The sequence below is a fragment of the Umbelopsis ramanniana genome (genome assembly GCF_025399195.1).
Source record: "Umbelopsis ramanniana AG unplaced genomic scaffold K450scaffold_31, whole genome shotgun sequence".
Classification (NCBI taxonomy): domain Eukaryota; kingdom Fungi; phylum Mucoromycota; class Umbelopsidomycetes; order Umbelopsidales; family Umbelopsidaceae; genus Umbelopsis; species Umbelopsis ramanniana.
In genome coordinates, this window is record NW_026252117.1 from 197,594 (window position 1) to 224,475 (window position 26,882).

Sequence of the window (26,882 nt, forward strand, 5' to 3'; positions counted from 1 at the left end):
TCAATGTTCAATAACTGAGTTTCAAACCAGTCTTTGATCCTCTAGCGTCGCAAAGGTGTTGCGACATGACCCTGCGCTCCCAACGCTCCATTTACATAGCACTTGTTGCGTTGCGTTTAATATTTAGCCTTTTACCAAGTTATATCCAACCGGATGAATATTTTCAATCGCCGGAAATCACAGCTGGGTGGGCATTCGATCTAGAAATCTTTACTCCTTGGGAATTCAATCCTACCTTTCCAGCTCGTTCCATACTTCCACCGTAAATGAGTTTTCGAAGCACTCTTGTTTATGTGTTTATGTGGTACTGAATTCAATTTTTTCTTACTTTCAGCTTAATTACTACTGGTATCCCGTTCTATATTTACAAATTCGTGCTGCGATTGACGTATGGTGGTTTGGATCAAGGTAGGAGGACATGATATTCTTATATCATTGCACGGCACGATATCACCATGGAAAATTATGGTTTCCAATTGCTAATTATCAATTCTTCGTTAAGATTTTGTGAGCGGAAGGCATCTCTATATCTTGGAGCGACTGTCTTTCTTTTTCATGTCATTCATCCTCGGTAGAGTGCTTCAAAATAGTTAGGATTGAGCGGACGACAGTCGGCTCATACACTCTCTATTTCAGATCTCTGTATATTGAAATTATGTCGGCTATGCAAAATCAGTGCCTTGAGGTCTCTCATTGTACTTTCAAGTTCTTATGTTATGCTCACCTATCAGTGCCATTCGTTCTCAAATTCCATAGAAGCGTTAGTCCTCGCAGCCTCCATCACACTACTTTTCGTATCATACCCCCTTGATGAGAAAGCAAATCCCTCGGTAAGATACATATATTCGAGCAGTCCTTCACGATTATGTTTTGATCACTCAAGTTTTTCTTGGGCGAACCAGAAACTTGCATCCTTCGTGCTGGGTATTTCGCTCGCGTTTGGATTATTCACTAGAATCACATTTGCCTCATTCGGCATTTTCGTTGGAATTGCATACCTTTACATGGCATGGAACCGATCCTCCGGTCACAGGTTCGTAGCCAATACTGCGAGTGATTGATCTCTTCTTGGATACCACTTCTAATGGAGAGACGTTTTACTACTTTTGATAGCTTTCAAACATTTCTATTCAATCTATTTCCCTTTACACTGGGTCTGACCTTAAGCATTGCGACGTTCACCGTGGTTGACTCTATCTACTTTGGAAGTTTGAAGGTCTTGTTGCAGGGCTCACAAGACATTACATTTGATTTGCTAAAAGCCGCAATTGACCCTACTCTTTGGTCCAAGGTATCAATCCAAGTGAGTAAGCTTTGAGATCTTGATACCGCCGCGCATGTTCTAATAGTTCAAACCATAATAGGGAAAACTTACAAGCACTATATTCAACAACATTATATATAATGTAGACAAAGACAACCTAGAGCTACACGGGTTGCACCCATTCTACTTGCATGCTGTCGTGAATGTGCCGCTACTCTTTGGTCCGATCGGATTGTGGGCATACTACAAACTATTTACGATCAGAGGTCTGCCAGGGAAAATGGATATGGTCGACATGGGTACAGTTCAAACGATGAATGAATCTCCATTGTAGCTTCTTTCCGGGAAGGATGCGTATATTAACAGTATCATGTTGTAGTTATGGTGGCATCGATGTCTACAGGCTTGTTGTGTCTTAGTGCTTTCCAACACCAGGAACCAAGATTCCTCTCCCCCATGTTACTTCCTGCCGTCTTCTTATTCACCCGACACACTCAAAGACTTTCGCGCACTTTCTGGGTAAGTGAATGACCTGGCGCAGGGGGTTTTGACTGAAGTGGTATAACATGATTGGTAACAGTGTCTGATCTAATGAACTTGTGTAGATCATTTGGACTTTGTTCAACCTAGTGTTGGCCATCGTGTTTGGATTGATTCATCAGGTATGTACAGTTTGGCGTGTCAAGCTGCTCGATGGTTTACATACTCAAATCTTACATGCCATCAGGGAGGAGTCGTGCCTGCTGTCATACATGTTGGGGAACAGAGTAAATATATTGATGGATGTGACCTTACTTTCGGTGCCTACGCCATCTGTGAATCTGCTTCTGAAGACACCAGCAATATTACAACGTTATCAGCTGGAAACCTATCACTGGTCACCAACTTGGTATTTTACAAAACCTTCATGCCTCCCAGGCATCTAATAGCTTACCCACATCACTGGCGAGGTATGTAACTCTCCAGACCATTTCTGTTTACAGTATTCCAATCACTTATAGCACCACATCGACTCAGACTCAGCAAACATTGTTATCAATGTGATTGATCTTGCTGGAGGGCCGATCGACAAAGTCACTTCAGTCCTGGAGTCTCAGACGTACATACCTAGAGCATGGATCCCTGAGGATACATCCAAATCTGTATTCGTCTACAAACCGAGCACCTACGCATTCGAAAGGTAAAAGGTTGCTTTCTGAACCTATGTCACGGTGAAACCTCCTCAGTAACGATAGTCATGGTAATTTATCTCGCGCGACTTAGGACTTTGCTTATCATGCCAGGCACAGCCAAACCGCCAGTAGAAAACCATCGTCTGCAGCGAGTAGCGCAATTCTGGCCCCACGTTAATTTCGACGATATTGACAAAGTCATTGGGGCTCCCTCGTGGGAGGCCATCAGCTTGAGCGTCTATCTCCTAGTGTCTCCCCGACATGCATAAGAACCACCAAAAGCTGAGGTTGCAACAGAGATCATATCTGCGCATTAATATTTATAATAGATTTCTTTTTCTCTTTTTTTTTTTGGGCTTCCTTTGTAATGTACCACAGGGGATAAAAAAATAATATGGCGGCTCAAGTTAGTTGCCAACCGATAAAGTGGGAAGGAATAAAAAAGAACAAGGGGGTCAGATGTACAAGTTTATGAAATGCTGAGAGAAAGAGATGGTTTTGATCTTGTTTTTCAAAAAAGAATAATGACTTGCAATGGTTGAGGGGTTGTTGGGAGAGGAGAATGATAAATGGTAAATAAAAGAGTGGTATCGTCTAGAGTGGACGGTTAGAGCCATTACGAGGTGGTGGAGGTCTGTATCCGCCGGGAGGTCTCATCTGTGGGGAGCCCTGTGGTACAAAGCCTTGTTGAAGTTGAAGTGGACGCTGGTGTTGCATTGGTGGGGCACCAGGTGAAGGAGGTGGTGGCATGGGTCGGCCCATGGATTGTGGTGATCGCGGACTGGACATTGGGCTCGAGTAGCTACTAGGACCCCATGGTCCAGCTGCCGCTGGCACAGGCAGGTTCGGATTAGCGGTGGGTCGGTAGCTTGGGTAATAACCACCAGCTTTACCAGATCCCTCCTTGGATGGATCAAAGTAATTGACGGGTGAACCAAGATTATCTGCTGTGTCCATAGACAGTTCTGAGGCATTATCCAAAAGTCGTGCACGCGATTCGTCCTCGCCAGGCATTACGTTATGAGAAAAGCCGGAAGGAAGAGGGGGTTGGTTCTGTTGATTACGGCGCTTTCTTTCCTGACGCTTGTTTGCCCGAATTCGAGCACGTTCGTGTTCCTCCCAACGCTTCATGGGGACCTTGGAAGGATCAAATACACCATCCGTCTTTCCGTGGTCGTCGCCTTTTCCTTCGCCAGTAACTTTTCTTGTCTCACCCCATGAGAAATCGTCAAAATGCCAGAAGGAATACACCGGCAACACAAAGTTCCAAATGGGAAGAGCACAGAGATACACACCCATCCATGCGACATAGATCCACTTCTTAGTAGTGATAAGAATCAAAAGAGCAGGTGAAAACAGGACGATGATGAGCAATATAAGTGGGACGGCGAGCACAAAACTGGTGATGTGAGTTCTGGCCATGGAAATAATCAAGACCACAGTAAGGATAATGGCGACAGGAAGAACCAAAGTACCGATAAGATCCATCATAACGACAAACTGCATAGAGAAACAGAAGGTACCGCAAAGATTTCGAACCAGGACCAATTCAAAAAGGTTATGGATAGTTGAGTTAATCCAACGACGTCGCTGGGAAAGCAGCACCTTGAATTCATCAGGGACGACAGTTTTACAGACCTAATAGAACAGAAATGGCATTAGTAATAGGAAGTGATGGCGTTTAAACACGAAAAAAAAAACGCATTGAACATACAGCTTGGGGAGTGAACACCATCTTGCGATGAGGGAAGTTTCGAAGCATGAGAGTGGTCAGGAAACGATCTTCACCAAGAAGCAAAAGATTCTTTTGATGAAGGGTTTCAACGGTGTTTTGCGAATATTCTTGAACAATTTCAGGTTTGGTGATGATGGGAACCCAATCACCGTCTCCTTTTCGTGCCTTAAGTCGATACATACAGAAACATCCAGGTAAACAGGTAACACCACCAAAGATAGACTCGAAGCCCTTAGCCAAATGATGGGAAATGTAATATTCGTAGACTTGAATGGCTGTCACCCATGAATCCCTCTTGTTTGCGATTTTCGTTTCACCACAAAGTCCCATAATAAGGTTATCGTTGATCATACAGTTGATGAGAAGGCGCATTGAAGATTTATAAACTTTGGTATCGGCATCCACCTATAAGCCATTGCGGTGAGTATTGGCTTGCTTGTTTTAAAACATAAACGAAAACATAAATTTAAGCCTCTTACCATAAGACATAATTCAAAGTAATCGGGTGTCACATGCATCAATCGTTGTATCTTTCGGAAAATGTCATAGTCCAGTGGAGTCATACGGTCGTTGTAGGTAACACGACTGAAGAAGTTCATCAAGATGAGCTGGGAATCACGTTTACCGCGGTTACCGGGCTTAGGTTTGCCTTGTTCATCCGGATTTCCACACTTGACGATCAGCATCATGGGCACTTTGTGCTTTTTCGTCACTAAAAATAAGTGTGGCATTGGTTAATCAGCCCATATATGGTGGGGTCCCACACTCAAGCAGCCTCGCACTTACTGTAATGACCAGCATACACTTTGGCACAATTGAATTGCTTGGCACCGGCAGCAACCGCTACATAGGGCATGGGCAAAGCTTCACGGTCGGCTGGATTGTCAAGGTGCATCAAGGATAAACAAATATCGGGAGTCGAAACGGTTTCACCACTTCCAGTAATAATACCATCGGCAATGACGAAGAGGAGTTTTCGGTCATCGGGATAATCAGTGGTAGCCAATGATTCGATAGTTCCCTTAATGGATTCGAGACCTTCGGAGTAACAAGTAATCAGCAAAACAGTGAACAAGTCGTTTCCGATCTCGACGGGTTTAGTAAGAACATCCGGGTCCTGTCGATTGGTCCAGTTACTAGCATTTCCCATCTCCATGGTATTCTTAGGAAGAAGGTTGACGGAGCTGGCAGAAGACTTGAGAGGTGGAGGTGTTTTTGACAACTTGCGAGAATAAAACCAGGCAAAGATCATAGCCATGAAAAATCGAGAAAGAACGAGACTGAGAATGATCAATAGTGAGAAGTAAAGGATAAGGGATGCAGCAAAACAACCGGGGGTTGACTTGTCGATATGACCGGCATAGTATTTCTGGACTAGACAGTCGGTTGCAGCTTTTAACTCATCGTTACGGAAAAAGAGCTTGGTTGCGTCCTTTCCGCCTTCGCCAAATGTTGTATTCAAAATAGAGCGAATCACATCATCCAAAGGATCGTTGGCAATGGGCTGCGGGTGCGCTTTCATGTAAGGGTCCATATTTAAAACGTTTCCGTCAATGACAAAGTAGTTGGTGAGGTTGGCGGCGCCTAACTGGGTCCAATCAAATCCAACTTGACGAGTGGTATTCGTCAAACCGTACTTTGCAAAGGTAGCAGCAGAGATAGCATCCAGGACACATGTATTCGCACTGCAAGGATCGAACGTAACAGCGGTAAATTTAGCAGTATTGGCATTACCAGGGTTGGTACAAGCGCCAATGTTATTGCCATGATTAGCAAACAAATAGGTGATATCGGTTCCAGGTACAGCTGCCAAGGCGTAGAAATTGGCAGTCGCTGTAGGTTTCGACTGACTAACGTTGAACTGCCAACCTTCAATACCGACCAAACCACCTAGACAAAGTAGAAAAAATGAGTACAAAAGGCCCACTTTCGTTTTTGTGTATATATTTGACAAAAAAGAGTCCTTACCAGCAGTAACGGTATCATTATAGTGGGCATAATGTTCCTGGTTATTGGATTGGTCAGGCGGACATAACACGACGCTGAGTCCGACGGTCAGAAAGGCGACCAAACCGCCCATCATAGCGATGATCATACACAGGGTGACCTTTTCTCGCCATGCTTGTTGCATGCCTTTATCGGTTTTACCTATCGCTTTCAGCATGGGAGAGAATGCCCAAAATGTGAAGATGCGCGAGATGATGACCCAAGGATCAAATGCACTGGACGATTCTTGTTTGCCGGTCAAAAGCGGTGCTGGTTCTTGGTATCTGTCTGGTCGAATCAAAGTACGTCCACGCTGCAGGTTAGAACCTGCGCGGGCAATACTGTTGTGTCCAGGTACTATTCGTCTACTAGGTGCTCGACCTAGTGTGGGGCGACGAGACATGCCGGGGTTGGGTGGACCACCACCATAGTTCGGGGGATGATACTGATTAGGATCGCCCGGATAGCCTCCACCCACTGCGCTTGAATAGGTGACTGCACCAGGCATCGATTATAAGTGGAAGATGAAAAGAATGAAAAGGCTGTCAAAAAGAAGATGAGGGTGAGAGTCGGTCGGTGCGTAGTAGAAAGATTGGACGACGATCCTTACGGCTAGCAGACAGATTTTGTATATAATGGATAATATATACGATCTTGAGCGTTCGAAGGTATTTGTCCTTTCAATTTGCTGAAGAATGAAGGGAGAGCGCTTATTGAACACACAATTAGAAAACAAGGATTGTAAGGGACTCTCTTAAAGGAAAGGGGAAGGGGAACAAGCAAAGGCAGTAATTCCTACGCTGGTTGTTATTTTTTTTCTTAACACTTGCGGCCCTTGAACGCGATAATTGCATCTTCTATAGGGCTTGAATATCCGCTTGTGCTACGTGCCTGAGCTGCACTCCACTCTGGCTGATTCTCTTCCTTCTATGCTCCTTGGTATTTCTAGCATAGCATAGCATACCACACCACATTACATACTTTCTTCCATCCATCCACGTTCGATATTGATAAATGATCTACCAGTGGAAACGGAGTCGCGGGGGAAGGCCCACGGATAAAAAAAATTATTGGCTAGCGGTTTTAAAAATAGGCTTCAACAGGTCTCGACTCGATTTGCACGACCGAAAATCCGTTCATTAGCCAATTTTTATTTTTTTTTTATATTCCTTTGAACCGTTTTATTTGATTTTTATATTTTATGGAATGGAAGGAGGCCACTGTATTAAACGAAAGAGTGGATGGTAAAATGGATGTGTGAAGAACAAAAGAGAAGCGGTTGGAGACGATCACCAAAGGGTCTCTTTCTTTTGGTTTGGGTGCTGATAATCTACAAAAGGTGTCAAAAAAATAATATGCAAAAGCGATGGTTCCATGAATGCGTGGTTCTGACTTTTAGTCTATGGTTTAACGCCTAGGGTTAGCTTGATACCCATGCTCATCAATTCGGTGGTCAAATAACGGAACACATATGGAATGGCTACCACATCAATACCCTTGGAAGTATTGCATACTCTGCACTCAACATTTCGTCGAGATGACACAGATGAGGCCACCTTCGTGGAGATGGGCGATACCAGTGAACCACAAAGTCGACAGACGTGTGCCTATTTTTGATAAAAAAAAAAAAAAAGAATATTAGCCAAAAGCAGTAAAATGGAAACATATTCAATCTAGTGCCTTTACCTGTGAATAGTCTGAACAATTCATCAAGCGATCTTGCAATAGGAAACTGACACCGTGAGCTAATAGAGAGTCGCGCTCCATCTCACCGAAACGAATACCACCGGCTCGCTTACGACCCTTGACAGGCTGCATGGTCAAGTTGTGCACAGGCCCAGTTGTACGTACTTGATACTTGTCGCTAACCATGTGTCTCAATCTCTGGTAGTACACAACGCCAATGTAAATGTCCATCTTGAGTTCTTCACCCGTAATACCAGAATACATGGCTTCGTTACCGTGGTAATTATAACCAGCAGCAAGAAGTTGTTCTCCAAAGTAATCGGCAGCGGTATTTTGTTCATTAAATTTGAACGGGGTGGAATCTTGAGCAATACCATGCAATGCTCCTGCTTTACCCGCCAAACTCTCGACAAACATACCAATGGTCATACGAGAGGGGAAAGCGTGAGGGTTGATAATAACATCAGGTTGCATACCTGATTCAGTGAAAGGCATATCCACAGCAGGCCATTTTTGTGAGCAAACACCCTTTTGACCGTGACGAGAGGAGAACTTGTCACCAATGATGGGAGAACGGGTAATACGAAGCTTGATATGAACCTTTTGCAATTCCGTGGACGACGCATCATCGCCAATCAAACGGACTTCATCGACCAAACCATCTTCAGGACCCTTGTATTTCTTGATAATGGTTTGACCAGTGGTTTCGTCAACATAGGCACAGAGAGGATCGCCAGCCTTGAGTTGTACACCAATGAACGGTAAACCATCTTCATCCAACTTTTCTCGGATCTTCTTGTTAACACCGCCAGCAAGTCCAAAGTGGTGCATAATGGGTTCTCCGGTGACACGGAGGTCACTCAAATCGACGACTTCAGCCTTATACACCGTACCATAACCGAACCCTCGTTCGTGAACAGATTTGTTAAGAATCATAGCATCTTCCATATCGTAACCGGTATAAGAGATGACGGCAACGATAGCATTGGTACCGTTAGGGAAACCGTCGAATCCATAAAGGTTATGTAGATCAGGACGAACAACAGGCGTTTGTCCACTTTGAAGACGATACATCTTGTTATCTGTACGGTGATTAAGTGCTGTGGAGGGGGTACCCATGGTTTGTTTACCCATCTGACATTGGTACATGTTACGGGGTGACTGGTTGAAGTCGGAGAATGGAGTCATATTGGCAACAATACTAAGCACATTGGTGGGTGTGAATTCAATATGAGTGCTGATACCAGGAATGACTTCATCCTGCAAACATGCGATATCCATATAGACTTGTTCAAATGAGCCAATCATATCGGTGTTACCGTTAGCCAAGTATTTGACAGGTCGCATCATACGAGCTGGTGTGGAGAAAAGATACAAGCCAGGGTATTGACCACCATGGGAAGTTGGGACGTAGCCAATCTCAAGATCAGCAGGGACATTGTGTTGACCAGTAACCTTCCAGAATCGCAAGCTTTGAGAGACCTTGAGTGCTGATTTGATACTACACCATCCAACAATTTTACCGTCCAACTGTACACAAACGTAATCAGGTCGATTGATGGTGTGAAGAACAGGTTGTGAAACACCAAGAGAAGCAAGAAGGCGTGGCATCATGGACACATCCAGTGGTTCATTGACGACCTTACATTTGTGAGCCAAGTGATTCAACAGACCGCACGGGGAACCATCCGGAGTATGGACTGGACAAAGGAAACCCCATGCTTCTGGAAGCAATTTACGAACCGTTGTGGTCTTGAGTTCAGCGAAGAAAGCACCACGATGGATACAACGGAAATGTGAGATGTATCGGTAAAAGTTAAGCTTTTCAGCCACGATGGTGTATCCGGTAGCTTGTTGCAAATCCAAACCAGTGTTAGACACCAAGTTGCCGGTAGCCAAAAAGTAAGAGAGCTTGCCTCCCACATCGCTTGGAACTTTTGTCATTACGCCAGTGAAGTATTTGTCTAAGAATCAAAAAGGGTAAAATGAGTATGCATGATTTGTCTGTTTTTCCAAAATCTACCTTGTTCCCGATGGCATCTAGAAACTTACTGTTCATAAAGTCGACCTTGGAACTCTTCAACCGGATATCGGTACGAATTTGAGCCTTGATGGAGGAGAGCCAGTCGAACAATTTCTCCTTCAAAATCATACCGTACAAGTGACCTCCAAGTAATACTTCTTGATGTTGGGGTGAATCCGGGTTATCTTCACAGCATTCGCCAGATACAAGAGAATACAATTTTCGGATCATGAACACCAAAAGGTTGAACTTATCACGACCCTCCTTCAAATGTACAAGTACGGCTTTGCGGAGCAATTCTTCACCAACTTGAACATCTGTCATGTCTTCTGCAACATCCATTACGACTCTGAATTTGTCACCCAAATATCGAAGGCAAGATTCTCGAGTGTATAGATTGTAGACCTTGAAACTTCTCAGCAACAGTTCAATACGGTCGGTCAAGAAGGTGTTCTTGGTATCACCTTGGCAAAGAGCATCAAAAATTTCTTTATCAGAAGTGTCGATAAGAGCTTTCAAAATCATAATAGCAGGAATCATGTATTCTTGCTTTCTCCAGGCGAAACGGATCATAGCGTTTCCGTCAGTGAGATAATGCACAGTGTTTGTGAGAGAGGTTTGGTCGGGACGTGTGCAACGAATAGAACAACCATAGGGTGAGTAAGTTGGACCTCTGTTTTGGAAAGAGTTTCGGATAATAGCGACAACGTGGTTACGACGAGGAACAATCAATAGACGAATGATCTTTTCGATACCGTTGACGATAAAGTAACCACCCATTTCTTCTGACTCCTCATGGCGTTCGACGAGGCCTTTGGAGTATAACCCGTAAAGGTGACACTTGTTAGATTTGATCATCAATGGAACCTGGCCCAAGTCCTTCAATTCTGTGTTGACGGGACCATCGTTGAATCTCCAGTTGATGGTGGCTTGAAGTCTGCCTTTATAAGTGATCAAACGTTCTCTGCATTCGGAAGGGTATATCTCGCGGTGAAGAGAAGTGGTATCTCTAACGTTAACAGCGGGTTTTGCAATGGAAATACCCTCAATCCAGTAAGTGATTTTGTTGCCAAGACCGTCTTCACCTACTCCATCGAATACAGTTTTATGTCCAATGTCCTTTACGGCCAGGTCGAGCAATCCGGTGTCTCCATTGCCAAATTTCGTAAGAGAGTCAAACGATTCCAAATGAGGTTTTACAACCTCTTGAAGTTCTGGAGTTCCAAACTTCTTGTTGGAGGGATTCCGGAACGCTTCCTCTCTTTCCAAAGTACGGAAAGTCGATGGCATTTTGAGGATAGAAGGTGAAGTATTAACACGTTACCAATTTTTTTTTTTTTTTTTTGCAAGCGAGAAAATGACTGCTGTCGAAAATTTTCTTCAACTCAGACAACGTCCCCAAGCCACTGAAATTTGACCCTCCTTTGCTTGCGCGACAAGAGAGCGTTTCACCCCCATCCAAAAGTGTGTTGCCTACTCGATATCAACCAGAAGTAATAAAGACGGTATACCAGATGGAAAAAGAAGTAAAAAATCATGTTCATGAAATGAAAAGATAGTCTGGGGTATAAAGTGATTTGTCATATCTTGATAATTTGGCAAGCAACAGCAAAGTTAAACTGGACGACTTTCAAAAGTGCTGGCTGAATTATCTGGCATGATAGACCACATGGATATCTATCACGAAGTAAGCATATTATGGACTTCTCTTGGAGGCTTATCAGCCTACCATATTACTGCCGTAGAGCAAAGCGTAGCACATACATTCAAATAGTTATTTCTCTTTCTGTTTGTTCTTTAGAAAAAAGTGGATTCCATGGACGCTTTATTTAACGCTTTTACATTGGGTTCCCTCCGTCGCCATTGAACGACCGCTGTTGTTGCTGTTGCTGCAACATCATCATCATCATAGCTTGGTAGTTGGCAAGATCAGTTCCGCCTTCTGCTCCAGCCATATTCATGCCATTCTGATTACCCATAAGCATCATAGGATTAATCATACCATTCGCTCCCATCATATCTGATCCGTACACGTTAGCCTGGCTAGTCATGGGGGACCCACTATTAGATAATGCGGTTGGTGACAAGGATGCTTCAGCTTGTGAGGCCATATTTGGTGTATTGTTTCCTGAATCTTGGTAAAGCAAAATGTGGCAAATTAATGGCTGCAGGTGAATTCGAACCGGTGAAAAATAAGACATACCTGGAGACATTGACATACCCATATTTTGTAAATAGTTTTGTTGTTTCATATAATTTTGTTGTTGTTGCTGCTGCTGTTGCTGCTGTTGTTGTTGTTGCTGTTGTTGCTGTTGTTGCTGCTGCTGCTGCTGCTGCAATTGTCGCAGCATATTCGGTTGATTGACGGCTGCGCCATTGTACATATTTCCACCGTTCATTTTCAAAAACTGTTGCTGTTGTAATGGCGTCATCTGACCTAATGACATTTGTCGCTGCTGAGGTCGAGGTTGCTGTTGCTGCAGTTGTTGCTGTGGTTGAGGTTGTGATTGCTGTTGCTGTTGCTGTCTTGCCTGTTGTTGTGCCATCTGCATCTGATTCAAAGGTGAACGACTTGGATCTGGTGTGCCTTCAGAGCTATTCACGCCTTCGAACAATGACTGTGCCGCTTGAGCAAGCGACAAGACGTTATGCATTGTTTGCGTTCTTGCTGGTGGAAGTGGACTGAGTGATGGGGGGACTGGATTTTTATTCTGCTATACCGAAATCGAAAAGTGATACTTTAATATATGGCGCTGAACACAAAAAAGACGACAACCAACACAAAAAGCGCAACTTACCTCAGCAGGTTTAACAGAGATATCGGCCATAGTAGCTAAATATGTTAGATTGGACTGTAATCGTGCCTGGTATCTAATGGAGCAGAGGCTATGTTAGGAAGATCAGGACCTAAATGAACATCCCACCACTGAGTGAGCCTTACAATGATAATTCGGTGGGTTGTGCATTAGGGTCTTGAGATAGTTCTACACATGCACGAAACAATTCTTGATTCAAGGCCAAAATCTATTTCGAAAATGATGAGATAGGATTCTCTATTACGAACCAATCATGACTGATACTCACTGCGGAGACTCGTTTTGCGTTAAGAGCAGTATCGTTTGCAGCAGGAGACTCTGTAAGACTGACAGACGGTTGTCTAGGAGTGCCTGCCGATTGCCGCCGTGCTTGCTCTTCTTTCTGTGCTTTTGCTTGTTGTGGACTGGTCATAGCTTGATTGGCCAAAGGTGACCCAAATCTTTGTTGTTGTGGCATGTTGTGCATACTTGGCGATGAGGATGCTGAGCCATATGTTTCGGATGCTCCGCTCTTTGCGCGTTGCATCTGCATTTGCGGTGAATCGTACGGCGATGCCGATCCCGCTTGCTGCTGCTGTAGTTGTTGTTGCTGTTGCTGCTGTTGTCGCTGTAATAGCATTGCATGCAGATATAGGTTTTGCTGTTGTTGCTGTGGATCAGCAACAGATGGCTGGCCTGAATAATTCATAATCATGGACTGCAATTCCGGAGGAATCCCTGAATTTGAGCCGTTATTTTGAGCATTGTACATGGTTAAGAATAAACAAAGATGTGCGTTCTGTTAAGAGATGTTCAATGGAAGCGTTGCTTGGTAGACGACTTTTTTTTTTTTTTGCTCAGTTGAAAAACCCCTTTCCTGTTGAGCAGGCCAGCAAAATAGTGAAGTGACTTTGAAAATTTTTGGTGGATGAGTGTCATTTTGACTTTACGGCACAAGTGTTCGTTCCCACTCAATGTCCTGAAATACAAACACGTCTATTGATAATCAAATACATAAACAAACTATATATGATCGCTCACTATGATGATACGGCTGGCGACACAACGCGGTATAATTTTAAACGTTAATCGCGGAGGAATAGGTTGCACCGTTCTTAATAAGGAACAATGGCCGTGCTCATTGTAGTCTCGAGACAGATCCTAGAGCACAACTAAACCAATATTGTAACAGCAAGGTTTTTATTTTTTGCGAAGCAAGACGTTAAAGTAACCAGTTGAAAGGAGGAAAAGAAATTTCGGAGTTGGCACCGAAACTTTTTTTTTTTTTTCAATTCATTATATAACACTAAGACCCTTTTTCCATTTAAACTCTGTTCTTTTGTTTCAGTACCATATAATTCAATCATGGCAGCAAAAGATGATGTGGAAGGGGTTGACAAGACAATTCAAGGGTCATGTGAGAGTTTCCACATTGGCCATCACTTTCAAACCAGTGCAAAGGATACTCCCGAAGTCGAAGAGGTTGAACATGTTGAGAAAATCACTTGGTTTGTGTTAGCACTAACTTCGTGCGTGTGCCTCAGTGGTTTCTTGTTTGGTATGTATTGGCTGGCCCAAGTGCTTTAGGTAACATGCGTAACTGACAATAGCCGCCAATTTCCTTTTTAACAGGTTTTGACACTGGCGGTAGGTTCACTTTTTGAGCAATGGCTAATTTGACCATTCCTAAAAACTCAACCCATTTTTCCAAATAGTCATTTCTGGAGCTCTGCAACCTATTCGCGATGAATTTCAGTTGAATGATGTACTTTCAGAACTCATTGTCGGTGCAACCACATTGGGTGCCATTATTGGTGGGTTGTTCGCTGGCTTTGTAAGTTTACAGAACTATATTTTGCCTGCTTTGACTGTAATTTCTCATCGCTAATACCACACTACCTCAGTGCTCAGATCGAGTTGGAAGAAAGGTAAATATAGGGTGTTTACAGAGATGAGCCCATGCTATTGCTAAACTGTGATATATTTCTTCAGCCTATCACATTGCTCTCCTCTGTTGTATTTGTTGTTGGAGCCATTGTCATTGCTGCCGCACCCAACTTTGGAGTTTTGATTTTTGGAAGATTGGTCGTAGGATTTGGAGTCGGTCTTGCTTCGATGATTGTTCCAGTCTATTTGAGTAAGTCTTCAATCCGTATATGTATATAGTGCGTATTTGGTATCTCACACACTAGTCTTGCAGGTGAAGTAGCTCCTCGTACGCTTCGTGGTAGACTGACAACAATTAATGTTCTAATGATCACGTTCGGTCAATTGGTCTCGTATCTCATTAATATTGCTTTTGCCAAGACGAATGAAGGATGGCGCTATATGTTTGGAATTGCTGCTGTTCCAGCTTTGATTCAACTGTGCAGTGAGTTGTCCTAAAGCAATGCGTCTCATGCCGTCACATGTGAACTTATTTTGCCCCTCCGCAGTCTTACCGTTTTTGCCAGAGAGCCCACGTCAACTGGTTGTGAAAGGAAGGACCGAGCAAGCTACCGCTGCTCTTACCAAGATCTATGGAAAGAGCGTACCAGAATTCTTCGTTCAATCCGAGCTTTCGCAAATCGAACAAAGTATTGAGATCTCCAAAGCCGGCACTTACAGAGAGTTGTTTAAACCATACAACCGTAAACCTCTCATCATCTGTAAGTAACCATTTCTCAGGCAGTACCACCACAAATGTATCTAATGTACCTCGATGTTTTTAGCATGTGCTCTACAAGCTGCACAGCAGCTATCCGGATTCAATTGTGCTATGTACTATGCCGCTACGATCTTACATATGGCTGGTTTCCGAGATAATTCGTCTTCGACATACTTCTCTATTGTGGTGTCAGCTACAAATTTCTTATTTACATTCATCGCTTTGACTATCATTGACAAGGTCGGTCGTCGCCGAATCCTTATTTACAGCATGGTGGCGATGATCATCGGCCTGTGGGCATTAGGAGGAGCCTTTGCTGGACAGCAAGGCTTTATGACACTTCAGGATAATTGCAATTATGGAACCAATTGCGCACGCTGTGTACAGGACTCTTCCTGTTCATGGTCAATATCACAAGGCATGTGTGCTATTACCTCCGGTCTTGATCCTGCCGATATCTTCCAATCCAGCACTGGTTGTCCTCCTCAAGCTCATGATCAAGCTCTGACTGGCATCTTATTTGCATCCCTCGTCGTCTATGTGGCCGGTTATGCTTTAGGTCTTGGCAACGTACCATGGCTTATGCAAAGCGAACTGTTTCCTCTCTCTGTTCGTGGAAAAGCTAACGGTATCGCAACTGCTGTCAATTGGGCTTGCAACTTGATCATTTCAACATCCTTTTTAAGTATGACCAATGGCGTTTCCGCGGCAGGTACTTTCTGGTTCTATGGTGGACTTTCCATCTTGTTCTGGATATTTGCCCTCTTTGAAGTGCCAGAAGTGAGTAGCGCAACATGGACGCGGGTACATGGAATTTCCTTTACTGAACTCTTTTTGCTTTTTTTTCTTTTCCCAATAGACTGCGAATAGATCTTTGGAAGAAGTTCGTCGCCTATTCACCAAAGAATAAATCCCCAACCACCATGGCATGGAGCCGCCTCAACCGATGTAGAACTCTATCTCACCTTTCTTTTGCCTATTGTCATTAATACAGTAATACCTTTTTAGCTTATTGAATCTTCTTTTAAACAGAAATAATAAAAGGATCCTCTGGAACCGATTAATACCATCATCAAGATAATATTGACTTTGAATGCATTAATTATCTAATGGCACTTTTCTGATTGATGGTGGTCTTATAAAGAGTGGCAGCCGCTTGATGAAAACAATGTTTGGCTATAGCCACAATATTCGTTTAGTGTGTTCAGCAAACAATGGCGTCAGAATGTGTATTTAAAATCTAGAGGGATAGATGCAAATTTTGGGGTTTATTGTATATATTAGCAGCACGAAATGTTCATCTAAAGAACCTAGCTATGCTTGGTTATATCTATGCCTTGGCAAGTGGGGCGGCTCTATCCCAGTTGTGATAGCCTTGGTTGATCTCCTGTTCGAATTTCTTGATGTTGACACCGCGTTTAACGGTTTGTTTGTCGCTTCGCTCAAGGTGAGATCCTCTAGGTAGGATAATCATAGCTTCTGGGTGTTGCACTTTTGACCATGCCATAACAGTATCGTTATATTCCTCTACTGCTCTCCAGATGGTAGCTCGAGCCTTATCTTCGTTCTCAATCTTATCCCAGTTCAATTCGACCATAAGAACAGGTCCACGGCGACCATGGCCAACAAGCTGGCATTCTTCAACTTCATCTAGAGGTCGAATGGCATTTTCCCAGGGAACAGGGTTAGTATTGAGACCCATAGAGTGGATCAACATCTGATCTCGTCGACCAACATAGACATATTTTCCAGACTTGGGGGGACATTCCTCAAACACATCGTTGGTATGGTATACACCGTCCGCGGGAATACTGATGTTTGCACCAACAACGGGAGGATCGTTATACAGAAGTTCATATTGGTCCCCTTCGATGTGTTCCCATTTGCAATGGTAGTCATTTGTGGCCACAAACGTATCCCAATGCTCCTCGGTTGGCTCATTGCGAAGTGGGAATATTCCTACTTCAGTGCTTCCAATCATGGTTCTCTGAAGACAGTAGAAAATGAATGTTTAATAACGAGAGTACTAAATTTTCGACAACACTTCTCGGTCGGCCACTTACAACATTGATTCCCAAGCCTCGCAGAGCATTTGCAACTTCGCTGGATAGCTTGCCTCCCCCAACCTCTATGGATTCCAGTTTACGTAGATAGTCAAGCTCAGGGCTATTATTTTTTCCATATGTTTCCAAAATCGCTTCAGCAAGGATAGGGTGAATGACAAGACGGTCGACGTTTGGAAGAACCTTCAAGCTATTGATGACTTCGGGAAGAGTCCTATGATTACAATCTTTGGCCAATGGCAGTGCCATGGATCCCACCATATGCGCAGCCAAAAGAGCTAAGGCGCCTCCCATTCCATGGTATCTAATAACAGCTGGTCATTATTACCTCAATTTCATCACGCTTTTTTTTTTTTTCGGGGCAGCTTATACTTACATGAGCCCTGTGGTCAGGGTAGTCTTACTAATGAACAATGGTGGACCTTGTATGTAAGATTTGTTTGTAATCCAGATTGGCTTGGGAGCAGAACTGCTAGTGCCTGAGGTATGGAAAATGAAGGAGCTATCATCTCCTTCGTTCCGGGTTTTATCGTAGGCAAATGTCTTGAGATCTTTCTTCAGCTCATCGACGGGATCAAATTCGATCATGCGAACAATGTGGACACCTTCAACTTGTGCAGCCAGACTTGCAGCGCGCTCATAGAACACATTATCGGCGATCAATACCTTGGCATCTACGCTTTGCAGCAGAGATACAATACCAGCATCTGAGTTCAGAGGACTGATATGTAGATAGGCATGCTGCAATCGCTGTGCCGCAAGACCAGTCAGCAAAAGTTGGATGTTGTTAGAGCCTAACGTAGCAACGACCAGAGGAGGGTGAGGTATTGACTGCGGTGCCGTCTTACTGACGGTATTATTGTCCGCCTTTGGTAATATTTCTGCATATTGAGCAGCCAAATGATCCAATAAGACATCAGTGTCCTTGTATGTCAACGACCTGTAATGAGCAGCATTGGTCGGTTCAGGGTAGTAGAACCAAGTGTGATCTGGTAGATCCTGGGATCGATATGTAAAGATTTGGTGGAAGGAAGTAGCCTTTAGAAGATCTGTTGAGCTAGGCATGATAAGATAAATAGTATTTAATTTGATGAGATCCAAAATTTCCCCCATTTATATGAAAAATTTGGCAAAGATTTTTTCGGCCCGCTAGATTTACCCGTGAAATGCTACCATGGAAATCCCAGCAGGTCTCATTACTAACATATAGTTAGTTTACACACAGCTCAGACGTTGGCTAAGTGTCTAAACGCTATTTAGAAATCGCAAGTTCTACCGTACTGCAGACGGATAAAATTTTATCGCTTGTTGCAAAAATGGGACCACAAACGCTTGCTTCCAAAATGAAGTGAAATAGAAACATGATATCGGCTTCCCATCGGTAACACTGACCATCGTTTAAGTTCTATGATAATGCTTTAGCCAGGCGGTTGCACATTGGGGGGTAAGCGAGGACGTAATGCTGTGAAATGGCGTCGACCGTCTCACAGTTTATGCAGTGACTTTCGGAAGGTTACGCGGCAAATATGGAACAGATCCCACCGCCATGTGGTGTCATCCTCCCTTACATTCGAGCCCTCGATAAGAGAGAGGCTCAGTAAAAGACAACATGCCAGGATTGGAGACCGAGGCTGTGCAACATTTGCATTAACATGCAATATGTAATCGTTGCTATTCCTGCAAACCTGTTACCTCAAGATGCCATAAATGTCCTAAATCCTACTTCGGATAATCCTGAATGTTCACTCAGCTTAACTCAGTCAAAGCTGTGTTGCAATAGCCGATGCAACATAACCGTCGATGATGTATAGAGTGAACATGGCAGGCTGGTGAAAAAAAAAATTGTAATAGGTTTCAGGTGAAATTTCCAAGCATAGAAATAGCGAAAATGAGCGTCATTATGCACGTTGTTGCAAAGCTCCTAGTGAAAAACATAAATAAACCCCAAGCCAACCCTAATTTTTTTTTTTTTTAAATGTAAGATGATTGTTTATCAGCATGAGACCTGCATATGTACAACTTGATGTGAGAGAAAAAAATGGAAATGCTACGCTGGTATGATTACCCGTCAATGCCTGGGAAGGAAGTTTCGGCAGTTCGTTGACGGTGACGTGGGCGAGGAAGGTCAGATGAAAAGCTTTGTGGTGTTTCTGCAAGAATCGTTTCAGTATGGGGAGACGTAGTGATGTTTTGTGTTGGGAGACTGTATTTGATATCCAAATCTTGAAGCGCATCCTTGAGGGCATACATAAAGCGAGTACGTCGCTCCCAACGTTTGCCACCATCTTGCCAGTTACCCTTATGCTCGATATAAAGCAGCAGATTCAAAGTGTTCAGCTGAACGATCTCATTGATTTTAATATTGAATCCAGGCTGGAAGTCTCTGGAGTTGACAGTCAAAAATTCTTGCAACCGAGTAGAGAGTTCATGGATCTTCTCCGTTGGGGTGTTGAAGTGAACGTCGATATAAATGGATTCTCCCATGTTACCAGAGCGACGGATGTTGTTGATGAATTTTGTCATAAGGACAGTGGTAGGTGCATTAATCTCTTGACCGTCTGTTCGACTGAGAACAAGAAAAAAAACCGTCAGGGAAAATTGCAAACAGGACCGACCGACCCACCCAAAAATGCGAAGAGACTTACACAAAGGTAGTGGACATGATGCCCATGTTGGCCACCAGCAAAGTCTGTGTGTCAATGACAACATAGTCACCTGCATCATAAGGATGCTGCATGGGAAGGAAACGGGGGTCAATAGGGGTCCTTAACCTGTATGTACTCAAAAAAAGTTACATGCATAGACTTACAGTGACGAAAAGGAAGAGGATACTCTCAAAGGTATTCTTTGCAGTGTTGCCGAAAACGAAGGCAAGAGCCACCAACGCGGATCCGAAGGGTACCAAACTCTTCCAGACATCGACGCTAAAGATAGTCAAGGTAGTAAAGATAGTAGCAATGGAACTGACCATCAGCAACATAGCATCGACCTTTCCAAGAGCTTGGCTGGTATCGCGAACGGATTGTGCTAGAGCCTTTCTTTCCTTGTAAATGGACAACACGGTATCACGCATTTCTCTACGAGACAGATCATGATTTCCATCTTTGTCGAACACAGCAAACGCTTTTTCGGCTTCTTCCACAGTGGCGAAATATGGCTCAAAATCTATCAACGTCAATCTCTTCTTGTTGGGACCAAGTGAAGTAAACAATTTGCGAGCGACCTTCTTTGCAAAGTCTTCGGAATTGATATCAACCTTGGAGTCTTGAATGCGAGATCGTGCGTCCGGAGTATCTGTCAATACGATATTTTGCAATTTCTTTTGTAGTTGGGAAAAGACCACAGGTGTAGAGGCAGATGAGCGCTTGTTAGGGGTATCATGATCGCTGTATGAGTAGTTGTGAGCATCATCGGTCAAGTTGCCTTGGTCGTAGCTGGAATAACGAGAATAGGCGGGTCGACGATTTCGCATACCACTTTGGGAAGCGGAGTTAGGGGTATTGGTGTTGGTACGAGATCTTCTTTCCGCTTTACTCAGACGATCCAAGACTGTGAAAGAACAGGCAATAAAAGCATCAGTTTTCTGGACCGGCTCTTCGGAGTAAAAAACATCTTGTACTCACTTTTCAAGGCATATCGATTTTCCTTGAGACGATCATTGTAAGCAACCTTGTGGAATTTAATGGCTAGCGAGGATACATGAGTCAATCAATCAATTCTCCTGAATGACTGGGAATGTGAATGAACTTACCAATAATTTGCACAATGCCCTTTTGGATGAACAAAAACACCGTAAGGAAGAAGATGGAAGCGAACACTTTCCAAATAACGTCAGTGTAAGCCTGCTTTTGCACTGACTAAACGAAGAGTGTGGCGTTAAAAATCTGCAGCTGTCACTATTCAAATCCTGTCACCCAATCGATTTTTTCGGGGGCCCAGCTGGAAAGGAAAACCATGAATAATTAATTACCTGAAATGGGACTTGCAGCAGGAAGGCCCAACATCCCCAGTTCCAGGCAGCTACCAGTAGAATCTTGAGATATTTCTTCATACTCATATAGTACTAGCGAAGTAAACAAAAAAGTTAATTGACGGATTTTAACAAAGGGCGTTGCACGCGCCTCCGCCATCAACCCTGTTATCAAATCCCGATCTTATCCAATTACCTCGAGCTGTGATTTGACCATCTCACTTCTTCGGCCCATGAACACCTTCACCCACATACTGACGACAGAAGGAAGAGCTTCTACGAAGATGGTAGTGAACCAACCAATGATCCACATGATGGCGGACCAATACATCCAGCATTGGACATTGTTTCTGATATTCAAAAAGGTCGGTGTCGCTTCCTCTTCGGCCGAAGGGTACGGAAGTAAAAAGTGTGCGAGCATGGCAACGCCCACAAACAAGCACGAACCGACAAAGCCGATGAGAAATCGCTTGGAAAAAGGCGAGAGGTAGTGCCAGCAGCATGGTCGCTGCATGACCGATTTGATCTTTTCTCTGGTAGTGCGACGTCTTTTTGGCTTTTCTGCTTCGTTGGGATCCGCATTCCAATCAAACTCGCTGTCACTGGAGAGGACACCATCCGCGACCTCCTCTAGTACAGGTTCCGGTTCGGCTTTCTCGCTTATCGTATTAAGCTGCTCCGGTGCTGTTTTGGACCTGACCATACCGAGGTCGCCCTCGTTTTTTTCCTCCACCTCGGCTCGAGTTGTTGATACGCGCTCTGGAATTTCGTACTGACTACTATTATAACTATCCATTGGGATAGAAAAGTAAGGGTCTTCCGGTTTAGGGCCAGGATCTGTTCGGTTTTTGATTTTCCGGTTTCGAAAATAAGTTGTCATGTAATACTAACAGCATGTTGGAGAGGCATACTCACTGTCCATGAGACTCTCGCTCTCCTCAAAATCCTGTAATCTGACAGACTTGCTTTTGTGCATATCTTTCAAAGTAGAAGAAAAAGTGTGGAAAGAAAAAGAGGGTTCCTCAGTCGCTAAATATAGAGGGCTGGAGCGAACAATTGATTCGACAAGTCACAGAGCAATAAAAAAAAAATCAGCAACGTTGCAAGAAGGACCCAGAACATCACCAGTCACATTTTGATTTGTTGGAGTCGGGGAGCTGATGTTAGCTGGTCCGGTCCCCCTTTCTTTCAACGTTCTCGCCCTTTTAAAATTCCATCTCCCCCATTCTCCACCTTGTTATTGCCCTTAACTGCATTGTCCACACGCTCTCAGCCAAACGAATCGCTTAGCCGGAAAACCTTTTTGAACTAATGTATCCGATTGTATAAAGAACATTTCCGCCAGTTCCAACCTCCCAGACTAGTTCATTCGATGGACGTAATCCCAGTTCTAGCACTACTCTATATGCGGTCATATGAAGCCATTCTACTTGCCACGTGAGGTTCAAGGCATGCCAGTCGATCGCTCATGCAGAGAACAATCGCACTCCACCCAAAAATATCACGATAGAGTGGTGCAAGTATTTATGTGCTAAAGTTTTCAAGGTCTTGCCATGCTGCATCAAATACGGTTAGGCGTCAGAAAGAAGGATCTACGTTCCGATGCTTCCTTTCGCTTCCTCATTGCATCATGACAGAGCTTTGCCAAGGTAAAAAAAAAAAAAAAAGGTTTTTAGGTCCGACAAATAGCAATAAACATCATACCGCTGGCATCTCAAGCATGATCACTATGGTCGCTTTGAATTTTTTGCCGTAGGAGACCGCAAGTATATACCATCTTCTTCATTGAGCCTTGTATGATAGAGAAATAGTCAAATTTGGTGCAAATTTTGGCATGCATAAATTACCTCTGCTGGCCACGCACCCTTTCATGCGGGCCACTAAAACGCAGTATGCCATCATGCCAAGGTAGGACGCCTCTATGTAAAGATGAATGGTCTAGCTACGTCAGCCTTTACAGTGGCGAGAGCCTTTTTATTTTGTAATTTCTTTTACGCAATGACTGGTATATTTTGCAGATCTAAACTGGAACCGGATGAAGTAGGGAGGCAAATACACCAACATGCACAATGTATCTGATAACAACCTTCAACTGCTGGCAACTAGGTTTTTGGAAATAAATACCTAATGTATGTTGACGGTACCCGCCTGCATATAAAGCTTGGGACAATGATAATGGACTTTTTTAACAGCGATATAAATAACTATATTACAGCCACTTTTCAATATGGAACAAGAAGTGTTCAGGGTGGAAAGAAGAGGTTATGTCTTTGGCGAGGCGTGATGGATTTTTCCCAAATTACCTGGTTGTGACCCCTAAACTTAAAATTTGTGGTCCAGCTTTATGAAAAAGCTATATGGGCTGATTCTCTGGCGTACAGATTTGTAAAGGATTCTAGCTTGATAGTTATTCATCATGTCGTTCGCACTGTACGACGGCTTTAAATGCCACCACCCCACCAGCCCTTTTAGACAAAATCGTATGAATGTGAACTTCTTCCACAGTTTGCAATAAGTTTGGGAAAAATAAGACAGTACTACCCCCCTTTTCGTTTATTGTTTGTATTGTTCCATGCATTGCGACTCTTACCTGAATGTTACCGATTTATCCCATGTCAACCATGACAATTTAGACTAAAAACAGTCCCATATTCAGAATAAGAGCCAGTATGCGCTCTAATGTTTAGATTCCACATCCCAACTGAGGTGTGGTCTCGGCTCATGCGCGGAGAGGACAATCCTCATTTTGGCTTTGAGGCTAACACTCAGAATGCAGTTGCACAATACAAAAAAAAAAAAAAGAAAAAAAAAAAGGTGTAAATTACAATAGGATCAAATGGTAAATAGAGTAGGGTGGGGCCATTAGATCAGTGAAGCCCATCACTCCAGCCATCTATGCACTCAAGCAGCCCGGCCGACAAGATCAAACTACAGTATTCAACTTCTCATACATCTTATGATTCAGTCCTTTTTCACGCTTGCAGTCATTTACATTTGTGAATTTCAATATACCAAGCAAGCGTATCTCGATATAATACATGATTATAGTTACCACCGAAATTGCTGTCGCATTCAATGTAGCTCTTTGGTATGCTTGTGGTTTGTAAGGCTTTTTTTTCCCACATAAGGTCCACATTGACTTATCAAATACCAACTGCCATGGTGGTGTACGATGGTTGATCACAGACGTAGATAAATGACTTTGGACAGTACGTTGAGCCATGACGTATCAATGGTTGAACTAGCGAGGCGCTTGTAGCGAGCGGAAGGCATCCCATCAGGGTATATCGAATTTATATTCTTGGCAGTGATTGGCTACTGACAACATGTTCCTGCGGCGTCAATCCAGTGATTTTCAAGCCCGCTTGTAATGGATCGTTTGTGTGTAACAAAAAACGCAATTAAAAATTTGATGAGACGAGGAAATGCGAAAAGGTACTTTTGAGCTTGCATCCGTTTCTCACCTCTTTCTTTCCTCTCTTTTCTTCTTCAACGTCACCTCTATCAAAGTGTGTGATATCACCCCTTCCATTCATTTTTTTCTCTAAGAAGCTCATCACTGTTTATAATCAAACATTTTTTTTTATTTTGCAATCTCTTCCTGTGAATAATTAGTGTTTCTCTGATTTCACAAAACTCTGTCGTTACTTTATACACCAATATTCCATGAATAAGACCCCGGTATGAATACCAGCAAACCTGAATACACTACAACAGTCAAATCGACGCAGCCATATAATTATACGCCACCTATGCCGCCTTACCCCGACGACTCCAAAGCAGTAGACTCGGAATCTTTTAACACCAGCAGCAGTAATCAGTCTGAATATTCACGCGATGGCGGTAGACCCCTGCCTTCCGCCATTGTTGGTAGTAGCGGCAGTAATAGCAATGCGTCTGGTGCTACCCCCAAAAAGCGAACACGCGCTACCCCAGAGCAACTAGCTGTGTTGGAAAAAACCTTCATGACAAACACGTCTCCTAATTCACGAATGCGTAGTAACCTTGCTCAGGAGCTAGGGATGACTGAACGAAGGTACTGTTCAAAGCATGCATATCATTCGCCTCCTGCTAAAAGCATTGCTAACCACGTTTTCCCATCAACCACGCACATTTTTTTTTTCAACGCTTACTTTAATGGTCCCATCATACTGGACACAACCCCCTCATTCTAATGATCTTCCGCTGCCAACCTCCTTACTCACAGCATCCAAATCTGGTTTCAAAATCGTCGCGCCAAAGTCAAAAATATGGCGAAAAGAGCAGCCATTTTGCAAGAAGAAGCCATGAGAGCACAGTTCATGGCAGCATCCGGATACATGCCGTTTTATCCGCCGGCCTATCCATCTCGACAAGGTCATCATTATCGGCCACCTGTTCTTCCTCATCACTTTAGAAGGGCGCGTAGTAGTTCTGATGTAATGGGAGCTGTTCGTGAACGAGCAAGAATGAGAGCGCATTCAGTTGGTGGAGGATTGCTGAATCAAATGCAAAACGATATGATGCCGCCACCTACGGCCACTCCATGGTCTTCGCATTTTAGCCCATATCATCAGCAGCAGCCACATTATCAACCGCCGCCACAGCCTTCTGGCCCCGAGATCGACATTGCTGATAGGCACGTCATGTTAGGTACGCATGTTTTTGGTTTAAAGATATTCCTGTCCAAAAATAGGTCTCTACACCTTTTTTGCTATAGAGGTTTTCTCCTTAAACAGCGATCCTCGGATTCAATATTAACACACCTAAAAAAAAAAACCAGATTCAGGCATGTCACTGGATTTCTTCCCCGCCAGTACCTTGACGATCGGCACGTGGAAGAGGATGAGAATTCAATCTGCCGATCTACTGTGCCATTATTCGCTGCCATTGCGTCGTATGATATGGCATATTCAGGAACAACAGCGCTTTAAAATTGAATTTCCCTTTGATGTAATTGATCGCATTGTGCTTGTACAGGATGGTGAGCTGGGTCGCATGGACATTCAAATTCGGGATCCCATGAACGCTGTGGAATTCTATATGGAAACTGGTACTCTTGCTGATGGTTCTATTCAATGGACACAATGTCGAGATTTCACTGAAGGAAGAGAAGCTAGCCAGCAGCTGATACACAGCATAGAAGGCCATGCTATGGAACTGTCAAAACAACTCACGCGCCTGGCGTCTGTAGAATTGAATCTCGGGCCCAGAATGATTATTGACAGTATTATTCCTGTCATGGACGATCCTGCTCGAGATATGTTTTTGACCCCTGGCCCATCCTCTTCCATGGAGCCCGAAGGTTATGTTGATACCACATCCACTCTGTCACCGTCTACTACGCCTACGCCTACACTAGTCGGCCCTTACTCTCATGATATGGCTTATACAATCGATAAATCTCACCCCTCCAACCTTCCTACTACATGGGACTACTCAAATACCTCGGTTGTTCAAGACGCTCATATGCCTTTCACTTATGGGCCACACTATACATGAGATGGACACGCAAATCAAACTAAGAAAGAAAACAACATTCCATCAAATCATCTCACTTGC

The 26,882-nt window shown here is 43.6% G+C and overlaps 8 protein-coding genes across 8 annotated transcripts; 3 read left to right on the plus strand and 5 right to left on the minus strand.

Annotated features, from left to right (window-relative positions):
* Positions 1-39: 39 nt before the first annotated feature.
* Positions 40-2,868, plus strand: K450DRAFT_243350 (uncharacterized protein). The gene is made up of 12 exons (XM_051589406.1): positions 40-262; positions 335-408; positions 503-571; positions 637-830; positions 903-1,033; positions 1,114-1,291; positions 1,365-1,563; positions 1,644-1,783; positions 1,870-1,926; positions 1,992-2,214; positions 2,282-2,444; positions 2,528-2,868. Exons 1-12 carry the CDS (start codon positions 66-68, stop codon positions 2,703-2,705), a joined length of 1,803 nt encoding a protein of 600 aa, XP_051444226.1. The 5' UTR covers positions 40-65; the 3' UTR covers positions 2,706-2,868.
* Positions 2,868-6,947, minus strand: K450DRAFT_243356 (uncharacterized protein). The gene is made up of 5 exons (XM_051589407.1): positions 6,140-6,947; positions 4,958-6,061; positions 4,651-4,883; positions 4,151-4,576; positions 2,868-4,074 (listed from the first exon to the last, which is right to left on the minus strand). Exons 1-5 carry the CDS (start codon positions 6,663-6,665, stop codon positions 3,031-3,033), a joined length of 3,333 nt encoding a protein of 1,110 aa, XP_051444227.1. The 5' UTR covers positions 6,666-6,947; the 3' UTR covers positions 2,868-3,030.
* A 284-nt stretch (positions 6,948-7,231) lies between these two features.
* Positions 7,232-11,626, minus strand: K450DRAFT_243364 (uncharacterized protein). Its single transcript, XM_051589408.1, has 3 exons — positions 9,896-11,626; positions 7,844-9,807; positions 7,232-7,764 (listed from the first exon to the last, which is right to left on the minus strand). Exons 1-3 carry the CDS (start codon positions 11,154-11,156, stop codon positions 7,558-7,560), a joined length of 3,432 nt encoding a protein of 1,143 aa, XP_051444228.1. The 5' UTR covers positions 11,157-11,626; the 3' UTR covers positions 7,232-7,557.
* A 20-nt stretch (positions 11,627-11,646) lies between these two features.
* K450DRAFT_243377 (uncharacterized protein) lies at positions 11,647-13,539 on the minus strand. Its single transcript, XM_051589409.1, has 5 exons — positions 12,951-13,539; positions 12,808-12,890; positions 12,665-12,737; positions 12,070-12,577; positions 11,647-11,994 (listed from the first exon to the last, which is right to left on the minus strand). The coding sequence occupies exons 1-5, from the start codon at positions 13,431-13,433 to the stop codon at positions 11,705-11,707; spliced, it is 1,437 nt and encodes a 478-aa protein (XP_051444229.1). The 5' UTR covers positions 13,434-13,539; the 3' UTR covers positions 11,647-11,704.
* A 444-nt stretch (positions 13,540-13,983) lies between these two features.
* Positions 13,984-16,391, plus strand: K450DRAFT_243384 (uncharacterized protein). Its single transcript, XM_051589410.1, has 9 exons — positions 13,984-14,219; positions 14,294-14,308; positions 14,377-14,495; positions 14,566-14,589; positions 14,654-14,798; positions 14,862-15,032; positions 15,097-15,309; positions 15,373-16,088; positions 16,168-16,391. The coding sequence occupies exons 1-9, from the start codon at positions 14,027-14,029 to the stop codon at positions 16,216-16,218; spliced, it is 1,647 nt and encodes a 548-aa protein (XP_051444230.1). The 5' UTR covers positions 13,984-14,026; the 3' UTR covers positions 16,219-16,391.
* Positions 16,392-16,551: 160 nt separating this feature from the next.
* K450DRAFT_243388 (uncharacterized protein) lies at positions 16,552-18,437 on the minus strand (the record flags this gene model as incomplete). The annotated part of the gene is made up of 3 exons (XM_051589411.1): positions 16,552-17,295; positions 17,372-17,675; positions 17,748-18,437. Coding segments are annotated over 3 exons (1,651 nt in total), but the record flags the coding sequence as incomplete, so codon positions are not given.
* Positions 18,438-19,389: 952 nt separating this feature from the next.
* Positions 19,390-22,489, minus strand: K450DRAFT_243390 (uncharacterized protein). Its single transcript, XM_051589412.1, has 7 exons — positions 21,538-22,489; positions 21,342-21,434; positions 21,123-21,228; positions 20,995-21,057; positions 20,181-20,920; positions 20,017-20,102; positions 19,390-19,937 (listed from the first exon to the last, which is right to left on the minus strand). The coding sequence occupies exons 1-7, from the start codon at positions 22,219-22,221 to the stop codon at positions 19,433-19,435; spliced, it is 2,277 nt and encodes a 758-aa protein (XP_051444232.1). The 5' UTR covers positions 22,222-22,489; the 3' UTR covers positions 19,390-19,432.
* A 2,535-nt stretch (positions 22,490-25,024) lies between these two features.
* K450DRAFT_199697 (uncharacterized protein) lies at positions 25,025-26,822 on the plus strand (the record flags this gene model as incomplete). Its single annotated transcript, XM_051584612.1, has 3 exons — positions 25,025-25,377; positions 25,549-25,973; positions 26,104-26,822. 3 exons carry the CDS (start codon positions 25,025-25,027, stop codon positions 26,820-26,822), a joined length of 1,497 nt encoding a protein of 498 aa, XP_051444233.1.
* Positions 26,823-26,882: the final 60 nt, after the last annotated feature.